Source organism: Morone saxatilis, unplaced genomic scaffold, assembly GCF_004916995.1.
Source record: "Morone saxatilis isolate NCDOM2014 unplaced genomic scaffold, NCSU_SB_2.0 Contig19, whole genome shotgun sequence".
NCBI classification, from domain to species: Eukaryota; Metazoa; Chordata; class Actinopteri; family Moronidae; genus Morone; species Morone saxatilis.
The window spans coordinates 24,806,247-24,817,457 of NW_023339751.1; the positions used below are offsets into that span (position 1 = coordinate 24,806,247).

At 39.8% G+C, this 11,211-nt stretch overlaps 1 protein-coding gene across 1 annotated transcript in view; it reads left to right on the plus strand.

The window, feature by feature from the left end:
• The window catches only part of pcca (propionyl-CoA carboxylase subunit alpha), a 21,398-nt gene extending 19,333 nt beyond the window's left edge, over positions 1-2,065 (plus strand). The window contains exons 22-23 of the mRNA XM_035663578.1: positions 19-96; positions 1,132-2,065. Coding sequence (XP_035519471.1) covers positions 19-96; positions 1,132-1,200 — 147 coding nt within the window. The 3' untranslated portion in view covers positions 1,201-2,065. The remainder of the gene's footprint in view (positions 1-18; positions 97-1,131) is intronic.
• The last annotated feature ends 9,146 nt before the right edge of the window (positions 2,066-11,211 follow it).

Sequence of the window (11,211 nt, forward strand, 5' to 3'; positions counted from 1 at the left end):
GTGTGTGTGTGTGTGTAGGTTGCAGAGGGTCAGGAGATCTGTGTGATTGAAGCCATGAAAATGCAGAACAGTTTGACGGCTGTGAGGCAAGCAAAGGTAAGCATATATAGTACTGACAGTGGGGCTATGGTTATCGTAAGTAGCTAACGGGATCTAGTTCATACATTGTAATGTGTGTGTCACTTAATCAGCAGATGAGATCAGTGCATCAACACTAATGAATATAAAGCAGCAGCACAGTCCACAGAATACTGATTGGTGCAGTTACTGGGAGTAAATTAATAATTAATCATGTATATTAGACATATTTATTTAACTGAAACAAGTAATGGAGCATAGTCTTTCAGTTTGTGGCCTTTATCAAGTGTAAATGGGATATAGTGTATTGGCCTTTAAAGTTGCTGTATACGACTTTCAGACTAGATGTTGCACTATAGCACCAGCGTCTCAGACCGAAACAAGTGAGCGAGTGCTGCGGCTCACCAGACTCCATTAACAAAAACACAAATTTTACCTCCCAGATCATAAAACACACACACTATTCAAACTTAACAGACACAAAATAAAACTCATCAAAAAGTCCACTGTTCCAACAATCAAGTTAGAAGAGAAAATGGCTGCGGAACAGGTTGCTATGACTGCAGTGTAATGTTAGCTAATGAGCCCATCAAAGTACGTCCAATAAAAGTTGTTGTTGTTGCCATCGACAGGCTCAGATTATTACTGTCTGACAACATTAACATCTAACTGCCAACCTTTCGTGGACGACCCGCTCTACTTCTGAGCCACAGCCACCCCTGTTTAACCAAAAACTGCTGTAATATTACTCACCAGACTCCATAGACAAAAATGGTAATTCTACCTTGCCGATAATTGTAAAATATACTTCAAATAAAAAATCAAACTTACCAAAGCAGTCTTAGTATTTCCACTGCAATCACCTACTCACATGTTATGTTACGTGCACGTGCGGTTGGACCAGAGTAGTAAACATTGCTCAGGGATCAGCCACAGGTAAAGGGAGTGTGACGTAATGCTAAATATTACATAGCAAATAGTTATTTTGATGTTCTAAATCTCGTATTTATAACCTTTCATGTTTTAATGTTCGTGTGTGTGTGTCCCCTCCAGGTAAAGAATGTCCACTGTAAGCCCGGGGAGACGGTGGGAGAGGGAGACCTGCTGGTAGAGCTGGAATAAAACACAGCCTTTGACCTTTTGATGTGTGACATCAGCACCAGGATGAGCCTTACCCCTCTCTGTGTCCACAGAGGAAGATCCACACTGGCAAACAGACTGGACTAGAACAGATGTGTGATTTATGTTGCCAGTCTCCACAGTGGGCCCCCCTAGCAGAGTTTAGTTCCCCTGATGGTGACTCAGAGCTGAGCTGTATCAGCCGTGTTACAGTGTCTTCTCCACATGTCAGACTCCTTTGTTGTCTGCCTCGGACTGTCTTGAAAAAACCTCTTGTAAATCCTTCCGTTATTCTTCTCTGTTTTGTGTGTTTTCTAGTTAGTTTTTCTTATCAAGTCATTTCACCCACAAAATAATGATTTTCTAATTTTGTCCCTGTGGTGTCGGGCCTTGCAGATTGGTTTTGAGATATCTACATAGGAAATGTCTGCCACCACTACAATACAATGGAAGATGTGGGCCTTTGATATAAGCTGCTGTTGAGTTTTTCAAATGTAGTTTTTCCATCAGATAAGAGTCAGATATCTCAGAGCCTTATCTGAGAACCAAAACAATGTGCAAAGGTAAGTAGGAAAAATATCAGCTGTACTGTTTTAATTTTGTTAGAACTGACACTCTACATACCACCAATAAAGTGCTCATTCTTTTCTACACACAGTAAGTGACTGAACTGCTATTTGGATACGTCAGAAACAGTTAATATAAGAAAAGAGATGCCACAGTATGGCAGTATATATGCTGATGTGAATGAATGTGTGTTTTATTACTCTTCAGGCTGTGGACAGACAAGACTCACTTACAGATTGGTGACAAACTAAAGGGAAAGACCTGAATAAATGAGTCAATAAACAGCGGTTGGGTTAGGCTGTTTGGGGTTTCCTAACATGGTTTGGATTTAGGAATGGCAATCGAGAATAATACCTTGGAACAAATAATAAATATTATGTAAGCAAATTAATAACATCTATAATATATCATATTTACACTATTGATTAAATGTTCAATGTGTGTAGCGCATTGACATATGGTAGCTTGCTGGACAGAGAGGAATAATACAGCAAGAGCAGTATGAGGAATAAAACAAAGTGCGTAATCTGAAACACGAGTAAAGAAGAAAGTCTTGAGGACGGTAAAAAAAATGTTTTGCTATTTTTGGAGGCTTTCTGTCTGCATCGCTGGATTCTTTGTCTGTCTGTTTTGAACAAGAACTGGTCAGTCTGTTAGCATGCTGTTTCCTTTCAAGCTCAATGTCTTGTTAAAATGTCCAGTTGCTAAGCTAAAACACTGACTTAAGTTTATGTTGTGTATTTTGTGTTTTTTCTTTGTGTAAAGCAAATTGAGAAGCTATGTGCAACAGGAGCAGTCAAGTTTAGCCTTATTAGTGAAGCGGAGGGACCGTCTACAAAGTTCAACACTGAAAAGAGATACTACAAAAAAAAATTATTAACTTAACTCCTATGCATTGTAGTCTCACCAAAATCAATTTACAGTCTCTAATTCTTCTTGTTACCACCACTTTCTGCTCCGACCTGAATCAGAAAAATAGACTTCCAATCTAAATCTCTATAATAATCCCTAATAAATAAATAGTACCACACATACAGAAACACACACAAACCTAACCTATACTTTGTCCTCTGTACTTTACCCCATTACTTATTCTTGTTTGTTCATTATATCCTATAGAAAACTCCCATATCCCTTTAAAAAGGCCAACAATACCGTCAGTAGTTCTTTTAATGTGAATTCCTGTACCCTTCCTTTTATCACCCCTCTCTCTGTCCCATACCTCCTACACCTCAGAACTACATGTTCCACCAATTCCTCTTCCTGTCCTCTCTCACACAAACCCTGTCTGATGTTTCCCTACTACATTCAGTGTTTTATTTAGTGCACATTTGTCCACTCTCTCATTTCCCATCATCCCTACATGTGCTGGAACCCACAGAAACTTCACCTGACCTCCCTGTTTACTGTTCTAGTGACTGATGGAAGAACTTTATATAGTATGTCCTGATAGCTGTTTGAATGGAATGACCTAAAACTTGCCAGTACAGAGGATGAATCTGCACAAATTAAAACCTACTTTGTCTAGTATTTTCTATCCATTTTAATAGAACCCATACTGCCACCAATACTGCATAAACCCCTTTCTGCCAAAGAAAATGGTTGATTCATTACACCATCTGTATGCTCCCTCCTGCAACACACCTGGATGCTGACTCATCATACTCTCCCTTCTCTTTCTCTCTTCTGACAGATTTTCATCTATTTCTCCAGAGGTGTCAGTCCTTGTCATTGTTCCCTCACTCAACATCTGGAATTTATCCCTGTCAGCTTTTCTGAATACCCACTTTGGGATTCCACCACCTGGTCTCATTTCCACTCTTTCTCCTACTGAACATGAGACTGGATAGTGATCACTGCCTATTGTTGAAACTGACCAAACATCCCAGTTACTAATTCCAGCTAAAGGAGTGGACACTAGTGTTCTATCTAATGCTGATTCAGTACCTGTTGGAATGTTTGTCCTGGTTCCTCTACCATCATTCATACAGACCAGATCCCATTTGATATATACAACCCTGATTAGTGTTGGTTAATACTGATTAGTGAGGTTCTCCCTCATTTCTTCCCATGTCAGTCCCACTACTCCTAAATGATTCACTTCTGCTTTGACAACCAGCTGGATTTGATCCTTTTTTGACTTTACTTCAGCTGTACTGTTCATCCCTCCTGCAGTGAATGTTACTAAGGCCCTCTGATCCACATAAATCCTGTCATTTGCTCTTTGTTGCATCCCTCGTACCTCCACTGCTCTCTATTCATTATTAGCATTGTTCTGTCCCCTTGACGCTTTTTACAGCTTCTGCATATGTGATCCTTCTTTCCACTGTATTCTCCCGCCTCATAACCTCCCATCCACCACGACACATTATGGGCTCCTCCACAGTTACAGCATTTTGGTCACACCCCTGTTCCATGCTTTCCATACTCATGGTCACCCCCACATGTAGCGCATCTCCTCTGCTCTTTACAGTTTTTATCTGTGTCCAAACCTTTGATAATTAAAGCACCTCAATAGCTTTGGAACATAAACTCTCACTGGGTAACTTAAAAACCACCTGAACTCAGTCGTATATTTTCAATACCTTATGCAGTGCAGTCCCACTACAATCACTGCACACAACATTGGCCTCCTGTCCGTGATAGTACCAGTGGTTGATCGACACAGGTTTTTCAGTAGCTGATGCTGATATTTAGAGAGGAGGGCAGGGTTGTGTTTTTTTCCACCTAATAAAGTACAACAGTAATAACAAATGAGACACAAAAAGGGTGAACTTTAAATTTACACAACAGTAATGTTATAGTCTGCATTGTTTCTGCACTCTGCAGTGCGCTCATTTTAAATTAGAAATTGTATCAATAGGTATCCACAGGTTATCGATAAACTAAACTTAAAACAACAAAAACAAACTTATGAAAACTAAAGCATCCATCAGCAGATAGCAGCATTCTCCTGAGAAGGAAAATTTGCATATGTGAAATTTTGCACTTTATTATTTTAAATAAAATGTCTACAAATAATTTTAAAAACCGAATAAATACACAGTACAGTTTTAGTGCCTTTAAGGGAAGCATTTGTCAGCAGATAATAGCATCTCTCCTTGTTTCTGAGATTGAATATTAGAAAATACCATGTTTTAGTTCCAGTCCTATTTCAGAGCAGAAATCTCTGCTGCAATTTCTCCAGTTTCCTCTTCTTCCCATTAATGGCCCCACCCTCACTGAATGTTCTCTCATGTCTTTATTTTTTAGTCTCTCAGTAGTCCCGGTTTACAAGCTGCTAGTTGTAATGCAGGAAACAAAGTTGCTCTGCATTCTATTCACTGAGCCTCCTCTTCTTCTCATGAACGGTCCCGACCTCACTTCTCTCGCAGGAACAGAGGGTGGAGGACAGAGACACTTTCTTATTAGTGGTGCAAAAAGGCTGAGGTGGGTTTAGTTCAGTTTCCACCATTCCAGTGGCAGACCCCGCCATACTGTCACCACTACAATAGGGACCAGTGACTCGATCAAATTTGAGATGATATCCCATTGTTCCACGGTTGGACCTTCCCATGTTCTCCTGCATACGCGTTCAGGGCAGAGTGAGTTGCATGTCTTTAACTTGCTGATTATGTCCCTCAGTACTCTCTGACTGCTGATGCCCTCATTTACCACAGGCTACAGTGTGTGTGCATCACAGCTGAGGTCCGGTTTCTCTGCCAGCCTCACGCCTTTGATCATGTTTGCGCCACTGTCTCTGAGCACAAGCACTGCTCTTTCATGGTCCATATCCCAGTGGTCCAACAAGCAGCACTCTCTGGTGCAGCCAGTGCTTTGATTTTCTTCACAACCAACTGTGTGCTAATACTTCCCACTTTTAAGGCTAGACCTTGGTTCTGCTACAGCCAACAACTGCTGAAAGCCAAAGTCTGTGGCAGTCCTTCTGTTACTGAACAATCAGTTAATCATCAGCCTCTAGTTATGACACGAGTTCTTTGTATCTACCCTGTAGAGAGGCAAACATTTTCCTGACAAAGGCCCCTGGTCTCAGTCCTCTGTGTGTTTACGTATTCCAAACCGTCTCTCCACATGGCGGTTCGTGTCCCTTCGTTTACTGGGGCCAAAGGTGTCTTCTTCTTTGTTGGATGCATATCTTTTCAATTTCCCCCACAGCGGCCCACTCAAAGAGAAACAAGGCCAAAGTAAGGCCTGAGAAAGTCGTGAAGGCGTCCTTTGGTCTGACTGGGAACTTTGGGTGCAACAATAGCTGTAGCATCTATGTACAAGTTCAGTGGGGTCTTCTTTCTGAGTGGTTGCTATGCTTATCCCTGTTTCACATCAGAGGGGTCAACTTGCAAGTGCTTTATGTAGCAGGCAATCCCTTTAGGAGTTCTTTAAATTCCCACTTCAGGTTATGTTTCCTGAAATTGGTTCAACAAACAGATGGCACTCCTTTACGTAGAGATCTTCCAGTTCACCCTCTTCTTGTATTTGCTGTTGGTCTGAATTTCCTTCACGTGTGCCATTTTTCCTCTTCGTAGCACAGATATCTTAACCAGGGTGTTTCCCACTGGCTCCTTTTCCCTTTTTAAAAAGTATTTTGCACTGCAGGAAGGGAATGTACAAACTGTGCATATAATAAAATAATGGACTGTGAAGAGGTTTTACATGCTGGCTCTTTGCAGTAAAGAAATTGACAGAAATGTAGATACAGTTTTACAGAGAAGAGAAGATTGAGTAAACTCCCTATTAGCTATCTGTAGATCAAGGAAGTTTATTCATCATTATTTGTCTAAAAGTAATTCATTATTTAATGCTCAGAAAAACTCTCTCTGAAAAACACCTGACTTGAAGATTCACAGACGTGAGCATGGATCGAACCCTCATCCTCAAAACTTCCAACCCGTCTTCCAACACAGTGAGCTGTATGATTAAAAAAAAATTTTTTTTTAAACACTTTATTTGTAATTTTCCAATTATCATATAAAACAATCATATTCTCTGTTTTACAAATAACTATAGAAAAACAATCCCAACAGGAAAAAGACAGACAGACCAAACTCAAAATCGACCTGACAGACTGGTCACAGACAACAGACGGAAAAAAAAAGAAAAGAAAAGAAAGAAAAAACAAGTGCACCTAACATTCCTTATTACAGGACTGACCAAGGGCAGGTGTTAACATTCAGGGTTCCAGACCAGGTAAATTGTTCACATAAGTTATCAGAGGGTCCCAGATTTTTGGAATCTGTTGATGGAACTGTTGAGGGTACATCTGATTTTTTCCAGCTTAACATTCTGCATAACATCCCTAATCCAGTGTTGGTGTGATGGAGGAGTAGCAGCCTTCCATTTAAATAAAATCAAGCATCTAGCTAATAAGGAGGAAAAGGAAATGACCCTCTGTAAATGAACAGGGGGAACAGACCCCGCTGGATCAGAAAACCAACCAAAAACAGCAACCAAGGGAGAAGGTGAGATGTTATAAGCGTAAGCATTAGAGATGACTTCAAAAAAGGATGTCCAGAGAGGAACAAGTTTCGGACAAGACCAGAACATATGATAGGAAGTAGCCGGAGTCTGTTTACATCTATCGCATAATGGGTCTACGTTCGGAAATATTCTTGCTAATTTAGCTTTTGAGAAGTGCAACCTGTGTAACACTTTAAACTGTATTAGAGCATGTCTGGAAGATATGGAAGAAGAGTGGATATATCCCATTCCTCATCAGATAGCTGGGCCCCCAAGTCATTTTCCCACTGTTCTCAAATATGTGAAATGGAGAGGTTGCAGCTATTCATGATATGGGAATAAATAAATGATATTCTGCTCTAATTCAGCATATTGACCCTTAATAGGGAATCCAAACAGGAAGGAGAGGGGAGTGTAGGAAAATTAGCAAACTTTTTACGAGTAAAATCTCTAATTTGCAAGTATCGCAAAAAATGATTATTTGCCAGATCGAATTTTCTGGAGAGTTGTTCAAAGCTAGCAAAAGTATCATTGACATAGAGGTCCTCAATACTATGAATGCCCTTGTCATACCAAATTTTGAAGCCATTGTCCATTAAGGATGGTTGAAAAAGATGATATGTATTATTGGTGAGTGAATAGAAATACTTTGAATACCCAGACATCTTTTGAACTGATTTACGATGCGTAGTGATTGAGTTACAATTATATTATCCTTACTGTATTAACTAGTGATGGTAGGAGTGCGCAGAGTAAGGCAGGGAGTGAGTGTGGGTTTTAACTGTTTGATTTTGACTGGTCAGTTCTCTTTCTCTGAGCTTTTATCTTTGAACATCTGACTTTAAAATTCACAAGTGAGTGAGGACTGAGCCTACATCATTAAAACTTCCAGTCGGTCACCTGACACCATGAGCTATTTGATTTGAGAACTTGCTTCTCTTTTCCTCAGAGCTTTTTGGTTTTTTTTCTAGACATCTGATCTCAAAGGTCACAGAACTGAGTAAGGATCAAACCCACATCCTCAAACTCCCAGTGAGCCTTCTAACACAGCCATTTGACTTGAGACACCACTGTAGGAAAATTCCTACAAAAGGTTTTCTACACCTTTTCCCTTTCCAAATTCCATACTTTTCCATACTGTGTTAACCTCTGTCACATCAACTTTAACATTCGCCTCCCCAAAATGAAGACTCGTCATGTCTACAGATGTTGCTGGTCACTAATTTTGCAGTCGATAAAATGAAAATCTAAATTTAGACGAGTCAACTAGTCTAAAAGTAATTCAACGTTCAGAAAACAGTCAAAATAGATCCCACTGTAAAGACTGTAAGTACAGGAAGCACACAGGCTTCACAATGTTACAGCTTTCAGGGAGTGGTTAGGCTAACGCTACGTTACGCTGATCATCCCTCATGTCAGCCCTGAGCTTCCTCTTCCTCTTCCTCTGCAGCACGGTGCTATCTGGCCGGCTGCTGGGTGCGCTCCGTTCCTTTCTGATGGAGTCTGTGTGCTATTATATATCTGGAAGGGACGACTTGTGGAAGCACGTGAGCGTTCACCCCACCAGAGATCACAGCAGTGTGTGAACAACCAAGACAGGGTTCCCACGCATCCTGGAAAACCTTGTGGTTCATAAATACGGGCACAGAGATGTTAATTGCATGTGCAACAAACACTTTCTACTTTTAACAGACTAATAGGTGAGAAGATGAATTTTTTTGTAAAATGAAATAGATTCTCCTTCATTTGAACTGTTACTATGTGTGTTATATGAGTATTAGGGCCAGACTAAGAGAAAAAAATGTTGGGTGAAATTACGAGAATAAAGTAATAATATTAGGTCTACGAGAATAAAGTAGTAATTTTGTCAGCCTGTTTGCTCAGCCAGTATAACTGTTTAACGACGAAATGATGAATACGTTAGTTTACCTGCTGACTGTACTGACTGAGACAAACAGCTGCTGGGCTCAGGCTGAGGCTGCTGATTGGTTGAGGTTCAGATCTTAACACTATCGAAGCTTTTTTCTCATTAAAAAGACTTTTTTTCTTGTATTTTTACGACTTTATTATCGTAATATTACGACTTTATTCTCGTAATTTCCCCCCCATCCAAAAAAATACATTTTTCTTTTAGTCTGGCCCTAATACTCCGTCGTAGCGGTCAGTCATGTGTGTAATGGATAACACTGGGGTTAAATGTATTTAAGGTCTGCCAGTAAATAATATGACCATTTGAGAAAGTAACGCCCTGATTCGTCAAGAAAACTCCTGAAAAGGGTCCTGGAAAATGATGTCTAGTTGACTAGCCTAAAATTACGTTTTTGTTTAATTGTTTAACAACTTTCTATTTCTGGCCTCTCATCCTCCTAAATGTTACAGCCTGGAACCTTTAAATGGGAATCTGAGATCAGTTGTGCTTTCCTTCCCGTCTTTCAGCAGCATTTAATTAGGATGGATTCCAAAACAAGGACTGAAGGAAAGACCGAAATGAGAGAAAGGAAAAATCAAATTTAATTATTAGTTAATTAATTAATAACATGAAACCCCTAACAAACCATAGTTTGAAACACATGAATTATTAGTTGAAATGTTTCCATGGTAACAAGTTCATCCATTCACATCTTTCTCATTTGTTCCATTTCCCACTCCACATGTTTTACATTACAAAAGTTACTCACAATAAATGTTTCAAACGCCAAAGTTGAAAAGGTAAAGCCTCTGACACATGGCCTGCTTCACTGGCTCACTGCACAGCCCTCTGCAGAAAGCTGGGAACAAGGGCAAAGCAACTGATGAGCTGAAAATAATAAGCAGTCAGCTCTGTCGTCACTAAAGCTGGGAGTTTGTCAGCAGAATGACTTTCCACTGAAGAAAATAATGTATTCCGCTCGTGTTGCAGAAGCAGTTATGAGGTGTGCACTGTTGGGTTGTGAGAGTGATGGCTCTTCAACCTGTTGTCTCTCTTCATTAAAGGCTCAGAATTTGCGTTACAATTGGTTACACATACTTTACAACACTGTTCATTTTTCAAAAGCACAGCAGTCAATGTGGATTTAACTGTTGGTAACTTTTCATTGCCTTAACATAAAATGCATTTAATTAAATCAGCATCTTTTGAATTTCACACATTGTTTAAAAAATTGTGTGTATTGACAGTAAATTTCACACATTACTTTATACATTAAAGAAGAGTTGACTCGCACTGCTGTACCGTGTATCTGTAGATGTGGCTGCCCTGTATATATGTATAGACATCCATGCAGAAACGAGGTGCCGTTGCAAATAAAATTAGACAATAGTGGTATATATTGTAATGTTACAGTTTTAGTGGATTTTTTTAGGTCATGGTGTTCTGACTGAAGATTTGTTAAGGTATAAAAGCATGTATCAATAACTGTGAAGAGATGTGACAATGTGAGCGCAGTATAAAGAAATCAATGTAACCAATTGTGATAACCTATGAAAGGACAGAACAGGAAAGCTGCCGGGTTCTGTTCATTAAATACGTTCTATCGACGGTATAACCTTAGTTTGTGTTATTTTCTGAAGGTCATTGAGAGAAGGTGAACAGAGAGCCAGAGCCCAATGTCTGACCTAGCCTGTGTTCTACTAGCTAGCGGTAGTTTCACTGTGGCGTTTTGCAGCAATGAAAGAAAAAAGCGAAACGGAGCCAACATGATATTGATGTTGCCCATAATGTAAGCTTTATGAAACTACTGCCTGCTGGTAATGTCTGTTAACCTCACTGTTAAACACTGTTAAAAATAAATACATAAAAGTTGAGAACTCAATTTCAATAAATGTTTAAGTTTCAAGAAAAACTCTTAACCTTTGACATAACCTAAAAAAAGATTATAGGTCAGGACAAAAGTTTATTTCATTATGGAAGCTGTCAAACTGTAGCCTGCCTGCTCTTTCACAGAACTGCAGGCTAGTTGGCTGAACCTGCACCTCCTTCCCAAACTCTCAGCAGAGGATTCATCCGCCCTCCCA